General features: G+C 34.3%; 1 protein-coding gene across 3 annotated transcripts in view; it reads right to left on the bottom strand.

Moving 5' to 3' along the window:
• Window positions 1–22,963, bottom strand: part of CSMD3 (CUB and Sushi multiple domains 3) — a gene marked incomplete at its 5' end in the record, with an annotated part of 769,714 nt that overhangs the window by 486,264 nt on the left and 260,487 nt on the right. The window contains one exon of one of the 3 annotated variants that reach the window (XM_081996335.1): window positions 6,164–6,472. The exons of the other annotated variants lie outside the window; for them this stretch is intronic. Within the exon in view, the coding sequence (XP_081852461.1) occupies window positions 6,164–6,472 (309 nt within the window). The remainder of the gene's footprint in view (window positions 1–6,163; window positions 6,473–22,963) is intronic. 3 annotated transcript variants of the gene reach the window in all.

The raw sequence follows: 22,963 nt of genomic DNA, 5'->3' as shown, positions 1-22,963 counted from the left end.
TAATTATCTCATTAACTGCTTTCTGAAGAGATAGAAAAAATTTGTTTGGAATACAGTGTAAAACTGATTCTGACTGGTGCAGAACCAGTAATTCATTGATCGTTGAAGAACTTCAATATCTGATAATGGCAGGTTTTACCTGCAGCAGCTGCTATTTCTAATGACAGAATGAGTCTGATATATTCTGGACTTCCAATATTTGCTGTTCATGTGCAGATACACCAAATAAATTATGCATGATGCTTCCAGCTCATCCTGGACACAGGTCTAATTCGTTGTATTTCCTCTAGAAGTTGATTTACATGCACAGCACAATCCTGAATGCATTGAACTTACTACTCATGTACAGGTCAGTTCCATTATTTTTTTTGCATAAACTTCATGTTCACTATGCATGTGTTGCATATAGTTTTCTAGAATTTCCAAACTCTGATAACACAAAGGCTAGATAACTAGATATCTTAGGGATCACTATTTCAAGGGATTGAACAAATGGGGTGTTGGGGGGAGAGGAAGATGTAGCAACCTATTTAGGTTTTAGGTGATGGGACTTTAGACTCCAGAAATTTACATTAAAAATCTCTAAGTCTAACCATTACTAAGATACTACAAAAAGTCAGCTATCAAAAAGCATAATGTAAGATGTGATAGATGAATCTTCTTAAAGAATAAAGGGAAAAGGGTAGAGGATAAAGGCTTCATAAGAAAGTCAGAAAAAAAATAGAGCTGAAAACAGAGAAAGAAAGGAGAATGGCGATATCAGTAAAATTAATAAGATTTTGAAAACAAAATCTAAGTAAAATCATCAAGACATATACCCATACTTTAATCATAAAACTGAGTAGATATGGTTAAAATTTTACAAATGTTTAATTATATTTCTGCTCTTTAGAAGGAGAATAGAATTTTGGAGTATTTAAATGTGTTGGAATCTAAAACTGTCTTGAAAATAAATGGGATTCAAGATCCTAAGGAAAGCATTGAGTCACTTTTTGAACTACTACATGATGACTAGTGTCATCCATTAAGATTTCCTGGTACTATTTGACTCTGAGTTCGATAAGCAATTTTTTTTTCTCCAACCTTTATAACTCTGTTTCAGACTTATTTTTTTCTATATTTCATCTATGAAATATGAACTGTACCAGTGGTCTTGTTACATAGTTTGCACCTTGTACTGTCTATAGTACAGAGGTCTTCAGAAATTCCTTTGGGATGGATATTGTCTTAGAATACAGGGCTTCTTAATGGTATACTAAAATCAATTAAGCCTTAAAAATATTTTTAATCATTTCCTCTTTGTAACTTTATTGGTGCATATAGTCATATACCTGCCAAAACTCTAAATTTTCTTTGCAATTATTCAGTTCATTGGAAAAGAAGAACGCAATACTTTATTTCTTCATTTTTCAATATAAGAGATTAAACCATTGTTCAATTGCCTGCACTGATCATGACTGCTGAATAAAGAGATATAGAAAAACTTTATGGCTCTTCCTTGAAAAAAAAAAAAAGGATGGCTACTATAAATTGTTTATACTGAGTTCATCTTATGTGATCTGACTTAGTTCTTATTTATTTCTGGGGTAGAAATCCAGGTTCATTACAGTGAAGAACAAAACTCCAGTGACCTGATTAGAAATATTTCATTTTCAATCCACTTTGTACTCCTTCAGTAGAATTAAGGAGTCTTTATAAAGTTTTTACACTCACTTTGTGAAATTATTTAAATTCACTTTGTGGTCCTTTTACAATCTAGAGAAGTCTAATAACATGTCAGCAAAAGCGAGAATCAGACTTAATTATGTTTGGCACTGACAGATCAAGGGTTCTTCTCAATGATATGAGAGAATAGAAACCTCTGCTGTACCAACATCATCAGCTTTCACATCTATTTTGTTCTTTCTTTGCTTCTGTCTTAGTATTTATTTAGAAATCCTTGTACTCCTTGTTCTCTATTTTCCCTGAAAGCAGAAGTAAGATTTCCATTATTCTCAGGGGTATTTGATTAGGAAGCATGAGTACTTCCATGTTAAAATGAATGTGAATAGAATAGAATAGAATAGAATAGAATAGAATAGAATAGAATAGTTCATTTGGAAGGGATCTGCATATCATCTGATCCAGCTGCCTGACCAGTTCAGGGCTGACCAAAAGTTAAAGCATATTATTAAGGGCACTGTACAAACATCTCTCAGTATTTGGACATATGTCTCTTAACACATCTTTAGACAGTACAAGTATGATATAAAAGAGCTCACAAGAAAAATTTCTAAAATAGGTTTCGTATGTTTGCGTATACTGAAATAAAAATTCTACAGCCTTAAGAAGGAAAAGATGCAGTTGATATGAATTATAAAACAATTCAATAACATTAATGACTTTACCAAACTCTGAATTCTTAGTGTGTGAAACATAGATAGTTGAAAAGACCAAAAATGTCAGATTATACTCTACTAATGGAGTTATGATCAAGCTTACAGTACTTTAATACTTAGAGAAAATAAACAAGAAAAAAACCCCACATTTTATTTCCTTCTGGTTTCATATATGAAGAAGTCAGATCATACTAGAAAATGTGATTGTAGTATCCACAGGAATTGCTACTGGATTCTTGGCATTTGAAGCTTCTAGATTTGGCTCAATGAAAGTGGTTAGGGACCTGCTTCCTTTCCCCCTACATCTGAATAGAGGAAGATGTACACTAGCCTGAGTTTGAGTGCATGGTTTCATTAGAACTCAGGACCCAAAAGACACTATGTTCCTCTTCTATCACATCTAAATATATTTTTCATTAGCCTATCAACCTGCATCTTGAAAGTAAGCTTTTCACCCTTTATCTACTCTCTCCATCTACTAGAAGGCTTCATGGTTCCAATAACAAGAACTCTTGCTTCTTTCTCTAATGTACCTATTTATATATGATATACTCTTTTTTCCTTATTTTAAGTTCTCTACATACTGGCATTCATTTCCTGAAATATTTTTCCTTTCATCCTGTCTTATGATGATCAGAACAATGTAACACCATTATAGTTCTTTTATTCATCTAATTCAGTCTGAAATCTTTTTGATAAAGGAACTATAATCATGTACAGTATTCCTCATGAGATCTTACTGCTGTCATATAAAATGATACTTGTATTTCCCTATCTCTAATGAAATTATTTCACCAAATGCATCTAGAGTTCCATTTTCCTCTTTTAAATAGTCAGAACACAGTCTTCTCTTCTTCCAACTAATTTGATTTCCAACTAATAACCTTAGTGAAGAAATTCTTCAGCAAGATTTTCACACAACCTGTAATTATTGTTCACATCCAGATGGTGTGGCAGATGAATTTACACCTAGTTTAATTTCAAACTCTAGTCTAAAACTCTAGTTTTCTCCCTATATTTCTTTCATAAACACACTTCAAAAAAATAACAGCTTAGGAAATAAAACAGAGGTGTTATTTTTACTCATTCTGAAAGATCTTATTCACAGAACAAACTTATGGAAGCCAACAATACAACTCTTATTCTATAGTTATAATTTTACATCAATGCTAACGTATCATAAAACAGCACTATTCTGATCTCACTAGCAACATTCTCAAATAAGCCTGCAGTGAAGACTACATGTACAGTACATTTTTATTGTTTTATATGTGCACATATATGATATAGCATGTATTTGTAAATTATATTTAGTATATTAATTTATATGTTTTCAAGTATTAACTAATTTGCATAGATTTGGGAGCATAATATTTAAATTATGATCAAGAACACATGTAACTATATTTCCAAAGTAAAAAATAGTTTCTAGTATCTATTAAATAGAGAAAGAATTAAAAAAGGAATTTACATAAACTTCTTAAGTAACTCTCATATATAGTTACATAGTAATTTAATATGCAGAGCAACACAAGTAGTTTTTATACTTTTGTGCATATTTCATTGTCAAAGAGAGGCTAAAATACTTCAGTAGAAATCTACAGGAAACTCCACAGAAACACTTGTGGAATATCTCCCCGTAATGGAAATTTCTTCAAGTGAACTACCAAAAGCCTCACATTCACAAACTTTCCTTCAGAATATGTCTGTGTCTTTGTAATGAGGAATATTTTATGGAAGACCATTACAGGTTATTTAACGAGGGTCAGTTTGATATGTTTCAATGGCTATTACAAGTATAATATCAAATATTGGTGTTTGCCAAGAAAAATGTTAATTTTTTACTCAGTATATGAATACCCACTCTAATAGCACACACACATGTATTTTTCTGTGGGTATGATACAGTAAAAAAATACTTAAAACATTTGTTATAAAGAATGCTGGCAAAATCAAGACTTTAAATGTGGCATGAGGGATTAAATTTCACACAGAACTAGGTATGGGCTTTTTTCTCCAGTAAGGTCTATACAGGACTGATTTCATCTTTATGTGGTATAACATATATATACTTTAATGTGTAACAAATAAGGACCATAGCAATATTTCAGCAGTATCTATCAGTCTCTAATTACTTTTTTTTCCATAATGTAAGTTTTAGCACTTTAATATGACAAAGTAATTCAGTAGTATGTACCTTACCTATATCTCATATTGAAGGATAGGTCAGAGAAGAAAAGGACAGTGAGAAAACAGTGGAGAGGACATTGTAGTGTAATGATTACAAACAGGAGATTGAAGAAACTGTATGTGTATCACAATTACTGCCAAATTTACCTGACAAATTAGTACACTCACATCTTTAAATTGGAAAATATTATTACAGGCCCTCAGATACTCCCTTGTAACTGAAAATAAGCCTGCTTTTTTTAACTCGAACAAGATGTTCTGGAGTGAATACATAGCCACAAAAACAACACAAACAAAACTCAATTAATTAATTTATACCAGTTCATAACCATGAAAATACTTCAGATTGGTGCTGAAATTAATAAAAATGAAACATAAATAGAGTTTAATGATTGTTCTTTTATATGCACACCAAAGACAGTGTTTGTTTTTCAGTTACGTTACTTAAATTATATTGTAGAATTCTGGAGAACTGCAGCTCTGCTGTTTCAATAGGTGTTAGTAAATGAAGGTACAATAACTTGTACTAGGTGACTATCTGATCCAGTAGGACAAGAGATTCTAATCTAAAGTTGTCTTTACAAAATATCAACCGTATGATGAAACTTCTACAAATTGTTTGTGTTATAAAAGATATTCCTCCTCCATATATTTGTGTTTATAAATTCTTCATGCACAATAGATTAACATAAAACAATGGATTAGCACACAATAAAAATTAAAAATATATAATAAATAGTATTCAAAAACATTAACCTGCAAAATTAAGGTGCTCCTTCCCTGAACTTGTGTATGTGTAAAAGCATACCACACGCAATTTATTTCTGAATATCTATGCTGGTTAAATTAAGACATTCCAGTATTGCTGTTTCTCAGCCTCATGTTTCAGTTATCATCATTTACCTTTTAACGCAATAAATAATGTTTTGTTTATACTCCAAATGTTGTTCATTATTAGTACTTCAGCATGTGGATTAAATCATCTGAATACAGGAACATAGTAAATTTTTAGCTTTATTATTTTAATGCTTGCAACTGAATTCTGTAGTGTTCTAAACTTTTCTTTATTCATTGATTTCATGTTTGATAGAGTAAAAATGTAAAGATTTTTTAAAAAGCCAAAATGTTGCTAAAGATTTAAGCAAAAGGGAGATGATTACAACTGCATCACCGATTAGTTTAGAACAAAGCAGCTATTTATAAAGTAAATTTTTATGGCATAGTTGATTTTGTCTAATCACATATGCAGAATAGATCAGTATTTTAATCTCAATTCTCTAAACTTTCATCAGATCTCACATACACTAGGCTTGATAGCGAAATAAAATTATATCATCTGTAAAGTGGCATCAAAATTCTTACCTTTCCCTTTTGTCTTTTTATAAATAAAATTAATTTAAATCACTATGACAATATTATTATTATTGGTATTCCTCCATCCAGCTGTCCCACTAGAATACAATTTTAAACAGATTTAATCCCTTTCCCATTTGGTTCAATTACATTTCTTGAATGGATACCTAACCTTTCACTTTTAATTTATACAAAATATTTTTCCATAACTACATGGGCACAAGTAAAATAATATCCAATACCTCTATGAGTAACAACTGCAAGTTCTTTAGTTCTTTTTATCTGCTCAGCATTTCTTGGTCGTCTTCTTGTGCTTTGTAAATTTGCTTGATGGAGGGAGAGTGCTTCCTTGGAAGTGGCCGACTCCAGAATTGATTTTCTTATATTCATAGCTTGCACTTGTTGCTCTTCAGAAGGTTGTCTATAGGTGGTCACTGCACTGGATACAGCAACATCAGCAGATGTGCTAGCAACAGTAAAAGCACCAGTAGTGGCCGCAATACGCTCCTCTAACTCACCAGTGGAGGCAGTTTTGATCAAAGTGGAAGAACCTGTGGGACACACAGTAGCACTGGATGCTAACTTTTTCTTTTGAATTGTGTTTTCCTGATCAACCTAAGAGATTAAATTTCCCTCTGTTTAACATAGTAAAGACAACTGACATGAAAAGAGGAAAGTCGATATTCTTTATTTAAAAATTTGAAGTAATTAGAACAGTTTTTAATACTAGTGAACATTTTGTAATTATAATGATATTACACATTTAGTTCTAAATGTTCTGAAAAACTTATGCTATAAACTTTTGTACCAGTCAGAATGACAGCACATAATTTCCACCCCTGCAAATTCAATCCTGGAATCAGCATGGCTAGAGCAAAATATACAGCTATGCCATTAAAAGGGACCCCACAAGTAAAAAAGTGATAACCACCCTAACAAGGAGTGGTGCAGCAGCACTATATAGTAACCTAGGTAGTAGGTGAAGTTTCTGTACTCCAACTGCTAATAAGGCTTGCAAATACGTTCATATATTTGATTCTTTCCATCAAAGCTTGACAGGGGTCTAAAAGCTCATTTAGATTTGATACAAAGGCCAAGGGTAGATGAACAGTAAAAGGTACACATTTAAACAAAACACATAAGCATAATTATCTATACCTGATATTGGACAAAGACTGTATCTGTAATTCTCTTTTTGCTCTCTGATTCTTGTAATAGGCCAGATTATTTTACTTAAAAAAAACACTTAAAAAATGTTTGATGAGTTATAAAGTTGTCCATGCACTCCTTGTGAAAATATTAAGTTAACACTTCTAACTTGTCCAATAGCTATAATATATAAGCCATGTGGTAATTTTTAATATTTTATTAACCTTTTCATCCTTCCCCATTCCCCAGATTTGGCTGCAAATGTTTGGAGGCCATGCCTCTAGAATTTAGAACATCCAACACAGTAGCAACTCCATTTTGACTGGAATGAATAAATGACTGGGCAATGCATATTAAAATTCATAATAATAAATTAGCATAAGCAAAGTCGATGTAGCATGAACTGGACTGTGTTATATTAGTATCTTTAAAATATGGGGGAGTTATTCCATAATAATGATTAAGGGGCTCTTTAACAGTCACTCAAACAGTAATATTCCACACCTCTTTTAGTTCTGAGCTGTCCTCTCACACAGACTTTGAGACTTGTCCTTTAAATGTAGTAGGTGATGACAGGATGGAAACAAACCAGAGTTTTTGCAGTGTTAGAAGAACCTATACACTAGAAAATGGAAATAAGACTCCCAGAGGAACTGAGAAGTATGTAACACCTTTCATGCACAAGGTATATCAAATCTCTTGACAGAATTATCAAATGTACCATATAAATAAACAGAACAGATCCTAATGTCAGAAATACTCAGTCTTGCTAATCAAGTCTCTTGTTTACTATAGAAATTATAGGCTGAAAATGTTTTATTTTGCTACACTATTTAAAAAATACTACAATAACAGAATACTTAAGCACTGTACGGGCGACTAATAGGACGGCTGTGGGTACGTATTATTTTTACTACCTTACATTTAATATCTTAATATCTGTTCTGCAGTATAGCACTTCTAAATCATGCAGTGGTGGTTCCCCCTGCAAAACGAAACAATCTTAAAAGCACCAGGTAAGACTCCATGTTTATGTCTCAGACACCGAAGAAAAAACTATTCACTGTCCTATGATTACAGTGGTATAAGTAACTAAAAAACACCTGGACATGTTTTATTCTTTATTTTAGAATAAAAGAAGAAGATTGTCACAGCAATGAATAATGTCAGAAGACTAGACTAGTTATGACTCAGGATACAATAAATTTTGACAGGCTGATATCAAGTTTAAAACACAGAAAATACAAGTGCATGGTCAAGAGATATTTTGACACAGGATAATCATTAAAACAAAGGAAACTTATCCTTGTCCTGGTTTCAACTGGCATAGAGTTAATTTTCTTCATAGAAGCTAGTGTGAGGCTATGTTTTGGAAATGGGAAGAAACAACGTTGATAACATAACTGATGTTTTCAGTTGTTGCTGAGCAGTCAAGGACTGTCCAGCTTTCCATGCCGGCATGCCAGCAACAAGGTGGGGGGGGTGCAGGAAGCTGGGAGGGGGCACAGCCAGGACAGCTGACCCAGGCTGGCCAAAGGGATAGTCCATACCATGACATTATGCTTAGTATATAAAGCTGCAAGGAAGAAGAAGGAAGTGGTGGAGGGACATTCGGGGTTATGGCATTTGTCTTCCCAAGTAACCATTAGGTATGACGGAGCCCTGCTTCCCTGGAGATGGCTGAACACCTGCCTGATGGTGGGAAGTGGTGAATGAATTCCTTGTTTTGCTCTGCTTGTGTGCACGGCTTTTCCTTTACCTGTTAAACTGTCTTTATCTCAACCCATGTGTTTTCTTCACTTTTACTCTTCTGATTCTCTCCCCCATCCCACCTTAGGGGAGTGAGCAAGCGGCTACGTGGTGCTTAGTTGCTGGCTGGGGTTAAACCACAACAATCTTACATAACAACTACTATTAAAGCAAATCTATGTAGATGCATCTTTATTATGCAAGCAAATGTACAGGAACAGGCAGTCACTTGCTCCCAATAGCAAGCTCAAACCAGAATTATATTCAGAATTCAGAATTAACATGTAAATATCAGCTAGTGCATAGAATAGTTGCATTCATACTTGCCTAAAGATCATGTGTAATCTGTAAAAGCATGAATTTTGGTTTCTTATTATTCTAAGAAAACAGGTGTAGACCAGTTGAAACACTTATGTTGTATGGACAATGTAACATACTCTCCACATCAGTCATCTGCAGTCAAATCTGACACTTCAGTTTGTCAAAGAGACTATTTTAAAAATTGTAATTTTCTGTATAATACAGCCCTTCCACTATTATTTTTGTTTAATATTCTCATTAAAAAATAAAAAAAAAATTTAAAAGAGACTTGCAATGAAAATTGGTACAAGAAGAAAGGAAGACTAATTTCTGCTTTTTAGATAAAGTTTAAACCAACAATTTTCAGTCAACTCACAGGTAGGTCATCACTTTGAATTCACAATCAGCAACTGAGAAGATCTGAGGCTTGAGGAACTGCCAGACTGCACCCTGGGAGGAAGCAATAAGGATGTGGAAGCAAGAAAGAGTAATTGTTGCCTGGGGCATGGATTCACAAAGAAAGGCAACCTGACCAGCCCAATCTAAAGCAGTCTGAGACCTACTAGACTGGAAAACCATTTCCCTAAGTGAGTCCCTGTGGATGGAAAACAGATTAAAATCAATAAAACTGAGGACCTTTCATGTGTCAAATTAGACTGCTTAGGTAAAGAAAGATTTAAAGTGATACTTACACATAAAAATTCACAACTATGTAGAAGTGGAAGGAGATCAAGCTGATGAACTACGCAGCAATTCAGAGAAAACTAATCTGAACGAACTGCTACTCAAAAGTGTTGTAACTGCTAAAGCTTTGGAAAATGCAAACATATGGAAAACCCATAAGCTGTTCTATTTTTATAAGAGAGAAGGTTGCTCCTGATTCCAGGATCATTTTTAGTAAAAGAAAGAGCCAAAAACCTTTGACATTTGCCTGAAACAAAGCTCCAAATATAGATCATGAATCTGTGCTAGATGTACAGATTTTGCATATGCAATATGCTACAAGTATACACAGGGTTCCTGTTGTAAACATGATAGCAAAGGAGATTTACCCCAGATAAACTCATAGTGGAAGTTCTCATTTAAATTAATCTGATGGACTAACTTTTCACAAGTAATCCCTGAGGGAATAAAATAATCTAGGGAGGTAATCAACATCTATGCCCACTCTGCAGAAGCATTCACCAGGAAAAAAGGTAAGGCAGAAAATGGTATCTAATGCAGTGAAAATGCTTTTATTGAAAATAATTTTTTCCTTCCCTTTTAGAAGACCATGACTGGGAAAGCTTCCCTTTAAAATGGGGAATGCTAGAACAATGTACCTTCCCTCTCATATATTTAAAATGTATTAATCTAAGATGCAAGTAATGTGCCAATACTAAATTAAAATTACCAACTTTTAGAAAATGTAGGCCTGAAAAAAAGTAGTCACAGTAGTTCACATGTACTGGAAAGCAGAATCAGACAAATGCAATTCTTACTACAGATCTTAATTTGAATCTCTATACACTTTAGAAATAAGTTGTTTTCTTGAACAAAATCAACTAATTATTTCAGACACGACAAACTCAGTTTTATGATCATTTTAGAAGTTTGAGCTCTATCCTATATTAACATGTTGTGTTCATCTCAGATAAGATGTAGGTTTCAGCTGTGGCTATTGCCTCTTATTAAACCAAAATTGATTTTCTCTTCCAGTTCCATAAGCTTCCACAAGGTAAAGTATTGGTGATTAGTCAACATGAATTAACACATGATTTAAGATTGTGTTTTTTTCATAAAATTAATAGGATTAAATACTAATATTTAACTGCCATTCTTTCTTACAAGGTATGACTGAGAATTATGTTTTAGCAGGATTCAAACAGATAAGATTTTAAGGAAAATTAATTAATTTAAAAAATTAAAATGATAGCATGAAGTTACAAAATTGCTATGCTTTCAGATATTAACCATTGACTGGACTGAAAGAAACTATTTCCAGCACAATGCCATTTTTAAATAAAGCTTTGACATGAAGTATGTTATTGTAACTTCTGTTATTACAAACAAAATATTATAATTCCACAGACTGAAAGCACAGCCAGTAAAAATTGACTAAGATGAAAGCCCACCATTAATTGCCTGAAATGCAACTACAGAAGTTGATTCATAAAGAAGTATTTGTAAAAGTTTTAAAGAGTTTCTAAATTTGCTTTTATTTCAGAGATAACTGATAAACGAACAAATATTCTAATACTATATTTTTGGTCCACTTGCAGCCTTCCAGTACATAAAGGGGGCTTACAGGAAATACGGGGACAAACTTTTGAACAGTTGCAATAGGACAAGGGGTAATGATTTTAAACTAAGAGAGGGTAGATTTAGACTAGATGTAAGCAAGAAATTTTTTAGAATGAGCGTGGTGGAATAGTGGCAACAGGTCACCCAGAGCGGTAGTAGATGTTGGAAACATTGAAGGTCAGGTTGGACGGGGCTCTGAGCAACCCAATCTAGTTGAAGATGTCCCTGCTCATTGTGGGGGTGGGGGGAGGGGATGTTGGACTAGATGACCTTTAAAGGTTCTTTCCAACCTAAACTATTCTATGATTCTAAGAGAAGTTTCTCTTTATATCTGGCCTGTCTTTCATCCTTACACCATGCTCCACTACAGAAAGTTTGGCTCTGTCTTTTCAGTAACCTCCTCTCAGGCATTTGGAAGCTGCTGTTAGCTTTCCCCTCTTCTCCAGGCTAAAAAAGCCTGGCCTACTTAGCTTCTCTTCACAGGGCAAGTGCTCCATCCCCCAATCATCTTGGTTGCACTCCACTGAACTTACTCCAACAAAGAACTCATCTTTGCTGTCATGGGGCCCAAAACTTGACGCACTGTTCCAGCCATGGTCACAAGAGTGCTAAGTACAGTAATACTTCCCTTTGGACTACTGGCTACATTGCTGTTAATATAACTCAGGATGCTCTTGGCCCCCTTTGCTGACAGGGTACATTGCTGGATCATGCTCAGCTTGCTATCTGCCACAAACCACAGGGCCATTTCAGCAGACCTCTTTGCTATCAGCCAGTCCTGTTCTCATGGGTTCTTCCTAGCCAGGTGCAAGGCTTCATATTTGCTCTTGTTGCATTTCGTAAGATTCCTGTTAGCCCATTCCTCCAGCTTGTCTAGGTCCCTGTGGATGGCAGCCTTGTCCTAGACTGTATTGATTGTTGACTAACATTTTGCTGTCATCTGTAAATCCAATGAGGTTGCACTCTGCCACTGATTCAAGGTCATTGATAAACATGTTGAACAGAACTTGTACCAGGACAAACCCCTGCAGCACTCCACTTGTTACTGGGCTCTAGGTATGTCTCATTTATGACTATCCTCTAAATTTACATGTTTTTAACAGATGAAAGCTGGAAAATTATTCATAAGACCAAATAAATGGGATCTAAGGCTACTGTTCAGCAGCTATTCTAAGTCATGAGAATTAGTTTTGCCGATTAATTCCTAAGAATCATATTGAGTTCAAAATGTGAGACCAAACAGGGATATTCAGTATCGTCTTTATTCAGGTTTTATTCAAGATGCAGGATTTTATTAGTCCTTGTGACACATATGATCCAACCACTGACTTCCCAAACAAAGCTAAAGGTCCTTATTGCAGATGACCCAAATGGGACTCACTATAGTAAAGTGCTAATGAGGTCAGCCTGGGATTTTTTCTGTGTATCTTAATAGCAAGAAGTAAGCTATCTATCCTTTTTCAATGCGCAATTGAGAAAGGAGGGTTGACAGACTTAAGGAAAAATAAAAAGCGTATTTCATTAACGAAAAAAAAAGTGGTTATAATTATATCTAGAATTTCAAAATAGTGTAACCACTATATTCCATCTTCATTCATCTTTCAGATGCTCAAGGATTTTCAGTCAAGATTTATTTAGTATCCTTACTTAAAACCTTCCCATAATTAACTAACTTTGCAGTGACCAGCGCATCCATTAAGAAGGAGGGTTTTTTGTTAATAAAATATCCTAATTTCCTGTTCTTTTTGATGTCAGACTATCTTTGCCTACAAGACTTTCCAATAAAGTTACAAACTTTAGAAACATTTATTCTAGATCTCTTATGGGTTTTTCAAGTTTGTTTAGATATAACAGCTTATTTGACTCTTTTAACGTATTGTTTTAGATGTCATTCCAGCCTTATTATTTTCACAAATCTCTTCATTCTTCATGGATTTCTAGTATTTTTTACCTGCTCTTAAGTTCAAATTACAGTTTTGTTTCTGTTGGTTTACAGGTAAGTAGAAAAGAAATGAATATGAAACACAAATATACATTTGTGAGAATACATCTGAGAATACAAAATCAGTATAAATGAGTGACGTAAAATATTCTTCTAACCAAATCGATTTTCAGTTCCCAGCTATTCAAGAAGGAAATAAAGTTGTGGAATTAAGGAAATACATGACTGCAAAAATACAGTTCAAAACAGGTTTCTAGACTTCAGTTCAAACAGGCAATGGATTTATCCAAATAGAGAAAACTCCAAAAGCTGTCTAGACAGAAGTTTAATATATATAATTTTGCTTCCTTTTGTTTTCATGTTGATGACAATTTGTGTGAATTGATTCAGAATTTTATTTTTATTTCTTTTTGGTACAGAAATCACTTCTTTACATTACTATATTCTCTTATTGTTTTTTTTACTTACAATTTTTTTCTTTCTTTTTTTCAACTTCTTTAATGTTGTTTCTTTCTTCTCTTTCTCTCCATCTTTTATATTAATTTTAAATGTAAATCAACTGGTACAGTAAGACATATACCAGAACAGTCTGAAAGTAACAGTTAAACATCAACCAGAAATTTTCAGGGATGCAGGAGATAAGACATTTGTCATCCTTCAGTACATACAAATGCATGTCTCCATGATTTTCCTGATACTTCACTCAGTGAACTGACTATCACCTGAAATTTTTTCAAGTAGATACTGAATATACAGTATATTTTTTTATCTTAATTTCATCAAACCAATTACATTTGAAAATCTGAATTTTTATCCAGAAAAAAATCAACCTTGTAGTTTTTGATAATACAGAAAGATTGAACACCTTAACATGATTTACCTCCCCTCCATTAAACTCAGGATGTAGACAAAGAACTACCACTTTTTTTCTTTTACATATATCTATACAAATAATAGATTTTATTCCAGTAAGATATGTTTATTTAATAGAAAAGCAATATGAAAATGACCAACATAAGCACACATATGGATACTGTTCTTTCAGTTGGTTTAACTTCAGTGAGAAAATACTTTTGAAAAGCCTAATACGTTAAAGAAAAAACAAAACCAATATTTAACACAAATTAATGTTTGTAAATGAGAGAGCACTGATTTGAAATACAAAAGAATTATTTTCATATGTTCATTTGTTGCATAGATACAGTCATACTTTGGCTTCTTCTCAAAAGAGGTGCGCAACAATCAAGATAAATCTATGGAATCCATCTTAAAAAAAATTATAAATTCTTCAAGACTCTCTTTCAACATTATGAATTTATGAAATGAATGATAAAATGGTGGGAATGGAAATTATACTGTCTTAATATATTTATATATTAATACTGTCTTATATATTTATTTTCCCTGCAATTTGCTCTTGTGAATCATAGTGTGACAGAAAGATTTATTTACCCTTTTTGAGGATAGGATAAGATCAAGTAGAAAAATCTTCAAGAATAATTACCATACAGATTACATACATAACGATGTATATAGGAACCATGTAACAAAAAGACACGTTTTTTTTTGTCCCAGGAACGACTTAGGACAGAAAGAAAATGAATGTATTTTATACATTCTACAGTGTGAAATATTGTGCTTATCTTGGACCATACACCAGAACAGAACCTGCTACTCTACTCCTTCATGAACAGGATTTTAATGACTGGATTTTGGATAGTTTTAGAAAGCATCCATTTCTGAGTTTTTAAGTAGAAAAAACAAGAAATAACAGGGAAAATGTTTCAACTTTTATTTATTGCTGGTATGTGTGCTATAACTTGCCTTTTTTAAAAACAAAACAAAACAAGTTTGAAGCAAGTTTAAAACTATCATAAAGTCTTGCATATAACTTTTCAAAAAATACTTTGATGTGAACATGTATAATGCACATTTAATCAGAGGTTTCCATAAGTTTAAAATTCAAATGTTCTGATTTCTAATTCTGTTTCTAGTGTCACCTTGGATATGCTATTATATTATAATGCTCTCTTCGTATCAGCAAAATTATATTCACACTTTCTTTTTACTGCCAGAGGGATATTAATATTAGTTGCCTAATATCTCTTCAGTGTTATAAGCAAGTAAATTAGTATGCATAAATCAAACATACAGTTCCACATAAATACTTGCTGAAGCCAGAACTACATATTGATATGACTTTGACACACTTCTTATTTTTTCAGCGAAGTTTAGATGCATGGAAAAATAATGAATGATAAAAACGGTAATAATTGTCTTTCATTTACTCTTAATACCAAAAACTCTGTATCATTGTCCTTGAGTATTTAGGTCAGGTATCTTTGCCCTAAGTAGGCTAAATGCCCAAATCTTCTATTTGAAATCCGGTGTTAGGCATCAAGGAGCTATTTGATACAAACATATTACTAAAGATTACTAAAGTAATTTAACACTCCAAAAATTTATCCAATGTATTAATCTTCACTGCAGGGAGATAATTTTAAGAGCTAATATTTTGTTTTGATTTGGTTTTAAACAGTTTAGTACTTATTTGGTTTTAAACAGTTTAGTACTTGTTAGAAACAATGTGAAGTTCTTAGAAAGGCTTGATTCACTTACTAGTTCATTTACTAGGCAAATGGCAAAGACAACATTGCAGAAAAGGTGTCTTGCCAGTTTACCTTAATATCAGTCTGTATATGTTCATTGCATAGGAAAGAATACAAATCTTAATACTTAAACACATCTTTTGCTTTGTTTACCCATGTCTAGCAAAATTAACAGAGGATGATACAGAAATTCTGAAGACTGTAGCCTAAGAAGTATGATTTTGCATTTAGTAACACAAGGTCACAGGGTTTGTGTTGACCCCATGCAGGTTTGCCCTTGCCTGAAGTTGTTTTCACTAGTTTTGATAATTTGTAGTGGTCAAGTGACTATTTCCTGACCTGTTTGTGTTTCAGGAATATTGTGCTCCAAGAATAATGCATACAGTAAAGCTCTGATAAAGCTATGAAGTTACTGCATAACAAGCAACAGCCCATTGTACTTACTGAGGCTGAGGGAGGTTAATGTGAAACTTTCAGACTTTAGAAAAGAACAATGAGAAAGAAGCAGCCTGTGTTAAGAAAACATGTAAAAAGAAACAAACTCCAAGACTTAAGAGGAGCCCCCACCCCGTCACAACCATAAATATCACATTCATGCCAACACAGACACTTGGATGCTATCAATTCATTGTAATCCCCACCGCGGGGACAGTGAAAAGGGTGAAAATAAGACAAGAGAAAAATAGTGGAGAGTAGGAAGACTTGAACAGTTACCAGACTGTTAAAACTTTAGTTGGAATAACATTAAACTGTTAATTCCATATAAATTGCATTCCCTTCATCCATAACAAGATTCTGTGTCTAACATTATACTATGTAAGTGCATTATAATCCGACTAACTTTAGATCTGAAGTTTTGTATACCAGACGTAAATTATGTTTCTATGTACCTTATACAAGTGAAGTACTATTCAACGACTGTCAGCACTCTGAGGACTCTAACGGGCCTAACCAGCACTGGACAGACTCCCCTTGACCACCCCCCACCATGCCCATGGGTCCAGGACCCCTAGTCTGGGGCCATCGCTCCCTGCCCCAGTGACGCCGCAGCAGTATTTGTCCCCAGCTCCGCACAGTCCTGCCCTGCCCATCCATGGGGCTAACGTCCGTGCCTGGCCTTGGCCTCTCCCCAGTCCCATGGGGTTGCCTGATGCCAGGGCTGGGGCTGCTTCTGGCTGCGCCCCAACCTGCCCCGCTCCATGGCTCCGGGCAGTGGTACCAGCACCGGCTGCAAAGCCCCGCACCGCCGGCCCCCACACAAATCCCCTGTGGTCCCCAGCTCGCCAGCCCTCACAGAACCGTCAGCCCTTGCTGCACCCTGACAACTACTGTCTTTTAATCACTTTGAAAAACACAATGCCTATGAAGAAAGCAAAGCATTACATTTAACAAGGAGTATTATTCTTCTCTAATTTCTCACTGTAGAAAGATATTCCTACAGAACATTGTGCACTGTCAGCATCAAGTGGGCAGTAAGTGAACTTTTGAGCTATGAAGTGGGCATCCAGTGCAAAACAAGACCTTTGCCTCGGGAAAACTTCTCTGTAAGATGCCCTCAGTGAACCATTAGCCAACAATTTCGAGATGTCTTAAACTAAATGCTTACACATTAAAATAAACTTCAAATGTATTCTTAAAAGTGTTACATAGCTATTGCCTTAAGGAGCATTTCAGGAAATTTTGCACCATGATACACTGATAGTAATGAAAGAATTCTTTCAATAGACAAAATGGTTACAAATACCTAAAATAGCTGCTTCAGTTACTGCAGTATCTTTCCTCAGCAGTGTATTATGTTGTACAGAGAAATGCTCACAGAGACATCTTCTACAGGAGCAAGATATATTGGCATGTCTAAAAACAGAGCATTTTGATTTCCAGAAATGGCAGCTGGGTTTGGATACTTCTTACATTCCCTAGCTGATGGAACTTAAGGAGGTCAAATTTTGAGATGATTGCTTGCTCAGTATATGTGAACACGTTAGACTTTCACAGAATAGATGAGGTTGGAAAGCAATTCTGGAGGTTGTCCAGTCTACCCCCACCTGCTAAAAGCTGGGTTCACTAAAGCAGGTTGCTCAGAATGGTGCCCAGTCATGTCCAGTCTCTACCTCTACAGGGACAGAGTATCCCATAACCTCCCTGGGAAACTTTTTCCATTTTTCAATCACGTTTATAGTAAAAAGTTTTCTTCTATTTAAATGGAATTTCCCATATTTCAATATGTGCCCATTACCGTTTATCCTTTCATTGGGCACCACTGAGAATCGTCTGGCTCCATCTTTGTTACTTCCTCTCACAGATCTTTATGCATATATGCACAAACATCCCATTTATCTTTTTAAATTTTGATCTGTTGAAGTGTCTTAAGACACTGATATTTTTTAAAATTGGAATCACATATTTTTGAAAGTGCATATTTGAACTAGAAATTTACAATAATATATGTTTTATACATTCTTTCCACTTTTTTTCTTTTCTTATAAAAAATACCCTACTCTCAAGTCTGTCTCCTGTGACAATCATATTCTTGGATATAATTCTGCAGGTCAGCAGACCAATTTATTTTCCAGACAAACTCAAAGTTGACACTGGAAAAAAAATCTCACTGAGAAGATCACATGTCATTTTTACTCTAAAGAGTACTCTCAAAAATAAAAATTAGATTTGTATGACATCATAAATATTTGTTAAGTTTTTTGAGACAATGAAATACCCTTTTAAGCCATTCAGCTTCTTCAAGTTATCAGAAATGTCCCCTTTATCCAAATCAAGGACATACAGATTCCTGGACTCCGTCACAAAATCTGTTCTTCCATGCAAAAATGGAAATTCAGTATTTTTCAGAGAATTTACCAGTTTTCTAGTCATGCCAGAAGCATAAAAAAAGCTAACTAACTACATTAGAAAGCGCATTCATATCATTAGGCCATAAAGACAACCAAAGAGGTTGTTCTGGTAAGCAGAACTAGAATTCAGGTTTCAGACAACAAAAGGAACAAAAGCTAGAAAATAGGATTAATATTGGGGTACATTACTTGGAAAAAAACACAAATAGCAGCCTGCAGAAACAGGGGGCTGAAATGTGGAAACTAGTGCAAACTCTCTACCTCAGATATTGATCTTACTGTATCATAATATGTTGTGGGATGCTTTCCATATAACAGATACTTCAAACAGTGAGGGTAGAAAAAAATTTAAAGATATTGTGCAGAATTGTTCAGAAATGTTCATTATTCTAGAAAACTATAAATTAAAGGCTGAAGCTGCACTGAATTTAGGCTGCTTCTGAATAACTTTTTTTTTTAAGAGAAAGATTATGTGAGAATACTGCATATAAAGAATAAAAGTTTTTTTTTTAATTCATTCTACCAGAGTCATAACACTTTTCAAATGAAGATACTTGGAAATAATAATGGAATGTTGCCTTTTTTCCAGCGTTATTAATGCCAGGATCAGACACTCGACACAAAGATACTGTAAAGAATATGAGGTAATTCTATGTGCTTTCCTATGTGAATCCCACTGAGATTACTGAGATGGGAAAAAGACAATCTAATACCTGAAACCAGAGTCAGTAGCCTAAATTTACCATATACTAAGGTCCATCACTGACACAATAAGAAATAAAAGAAAGCGGGAAGCACTATACAGGATGGAGATGTTCTTTGCACCATCATAAATACTATAATAAGAATATTTTATAAATCTTCTCTTGTGTGAAAGGCAGTAATTCGCAATTTCATATCAATGGATTATGAAATAATTCATGGGCTTCTGGGGTATAGAATTTTATTGGGGATATTATGATTGTCATTAAACTGATTTTTTTTCTGCTTGTATTTTTATTTATTTCCATTAATCTTTATACCTTTTAAATGAATAATGTTCCATTCTTAATATCCCTGAGGAAAAAAAAATTCTAAATATAAAAAAGAACAGTTTCTCTGTGTTTTTACCTGCAGAAGACTTTATGTTTTTCTATACAACAATGTAACATTTTTTGCAGTATATATAATATCTTATAATTTAAGGTCCTTGGTGGGTAACAAGTGAAATAACTATCCCTTAAATATTACTTGGAGTAAAAGGAGCAAGAATTTTAAAAAGCATCTCTAAAACAAGTTTCATATCCTCTCATGTAGAAACTAACTCACATAGTGCTTTGAAAATTATTTATGTAAACTTATCTTGATGGAAATCAATTTGTATTAAATGTGTCTTTCCTGGAATTGTATGAGCATTTCTGACTCACGGGAAGTTTTGTTGGGTTGTTTTTGGGGACAAAAATTCAATTACAAATCTTTCTCTTCTCAGAAATGTAACTATAAAAGGAATCAGAAACCTTTTGAATGAGTATTGAAAAATATTGAAATGATTGTTCTTTAAACAGAAGTGTTATTTGATGCTTATAGGATATCACATTATCTGCATCTCTCATTAACTTCTGGCTATTTCTACTTAGAATTTAGCTTCTGTCAAAACTGTTAACAGTTTTACTGTCACTGCTAGATATTTACATAAATTAAATGGCACTAGAATCATCTTTGCAGAGGCAAGAACTTCTGAAAAATACTACAGAGTTAGAAAGTAACTTCTTTCACATATAAGAAAAAGTTACTGGAAAGCAGTAGTTGAGAATTTTCAGAAAATATCAAATAAATTTCTTCCCTGAGGAAATAATAACTAAAAATAATTAAAAGAAACAAAAGCAAAAAAACCACCACCACATTTATTCTAACAGAAGATGAGTACAAAGATGAGTACAAAAATAAATATTTTGGGATACTTAAATGTCAATTAAACCCTCAAAACATTGTGATAATGTGATAGTCTCCACAAGAGGTAGAAGGATTAATTTCTTCCAAGTTGCTTAATATTCATAAATTCTCATTAGGGTCATTGGGTAGCTGAATGATTCTTAGCTCAAGTACTACTGACTGATTTGCTCTAAGTGTCAAAACAGTGTGCCTAAATGGCTTAAAAAAAAAGCAGAAGGCAATTTCTTAAAACTGAAATTTCCTTCAAGACCATAATTATATATTTTTTAAATCATTTATTTATTTAACACATGTAAATTTTAGAACTTTGCAGGAGAAACTATGATTTAAACATGTGGCTTTTATATTTCTTTAATGAAAAGACAAACTACCCAGAATCAGGCTGCATACAAATGAAAATCATAGAATCAAAGAATCATAGAATCTTTGGGTTGGAAGGGACCTTTAAAGGTCATCTAGTCCAACCCCCCTGCAGCGAGAGGGGACATAAATCCTTTCTTATACCTCCAGTTATAAACCTACATATGCTATTTGCCTATTTGTTACACCTATATATTAAACTTATACCTTAGGAATTAAAAGGTATTGCCTTTAATCACTAATTTACTATTGAGAAGAGAAGGGAAAGCAGTGACGGGTGAAGGAGAGTAGAAAAAGCAGCAGTTTGTTTTACTTTCAGAATGTCAATATGCCTGTTCCTTTTCCTATTTGTGTCAGCTTTATTTAATTTGAATATATGTCCTTCAAGTCAAGGATTCTCTTCACAAGTATTTTTACATATTGTAGTGCCCTGAGCAGTACTATAAACTAAAATATTACCTAAACAATTCTGCCAGCTTTGTGAAAAATGAAAATGTTACTGTTAGCTAGTTTTCAGCTGCCCTGGATTGAGGCTCAAAATACCTGATGCCCTACTCCACTGGTAATTTCTGGGTGTGACTTTGGACAAGTCACTTCATATGCACCTCAGTTTTAGCATCCAAAATAGACAAAATAACTATTTCCAGTACTATCCCCATAATTCATGACTTTCCAAGCTTTACTTATTTTTCATGCTGCAGGGTCCTACGCTAGTCAATCACTTTTCAACCAGAAACTAATCCACGTGTTTGATGATCTTTGCTATCTATCTCTGAACTTTCTTCAATTTTGTTACATTCTTCTGAAATGCAGCAACAGGAGTCAACGTGCAAGTTAATTTATAGAGTAGCATGTTTTCTGTTTTGTTCTCTACTCCATTCCTAATATTTAGTTTAAAAAGCACTAAGTAGTGGTTTTTTAAGCACGCTAGGTATGGACCTAAGGACTATGTAGTGCTCTTATGTATACTGAGAATAAGAGATTTCCGGTACTACTGACAATAGTAATGATCAACAGATCCCATTATTTTAGTTCGATATTAAGATAATTTTGCAGTGCTCGCTACACAAAAAGTGTTACAAAGAAACAACACAAGCTAAGGTCTTTAATTCCTCATCAGTGCAGCAGGAAGACTACATGACTGTAACTCTGAGACCCCAGTCACTTAAATTGACTGATGCAGTGACGGTTTAGGAAGCAACGGTACAAATCTCATGTGCTGTTAAAATATACCTCTGCCTGAACTGAGTGACTACAGTGTGCTGTTACTCAAAGTAATAAAGGTGCCCCTGACAAGACAAACTGTAGCAAGAACATCTTTGTCAACACTCTGGCCAACCTGCAGATGAGAGTTTTATATGAAGAATGATGGAAAGGGAGATAATGAGCCACATTTAAATGATATAGCGGTAGAAAAAAGTAGAAAGGAAATGAAAGACTCACAGGAATACAAGACATTACAGGAATGATAAAATAGGGTGAAGAGAACCCTGTCCCAAGTTTACACGTACATGCAGTCAGCCTGGGGCAGAAGTGGGAGGAACTAGAGCCCCACATGCCATCATAGAATGGTGACATCATTGGAGTAACTGAGATGTGGTGGGACAGCTCACATGGCTGCAGTGTGGTGATGAGTTTTTGGAAAATGTGACAACGTCTTGATAGAAATACTGCATGGACCAACCAGTGGTGATGCACAACCAGACCTACTACTCACTAACAGGAATAGCTGTTTGGAGACATGGTAATGAGTGGTAGTCGTAGCTGCAGTTACCATATAATGAATTCAAGACCCCGAGGGAAGTGAGGAAGTCAAGTAGCAGAGCACAGATCCTGGTTAGATCATAACGGTCATAGGTTTGTGGTTAG

The sequence above is a fragment of the Phaethon aethereus genome, assembly GCF_964289735.1.
Source record: "Phaethon aethereus genome assembly, chromosome: 2".
In the NCBI taxonomy this organism is placed as follows: Eukaryota; Metazoa; Chordata; class Aves; order Phaethontiformes; family Phaethontidae; genus Phaethon; species Phaethon aethereus.
This window is presented reverse-complemented; position numbering and strand designations above follow the sequence as displayed.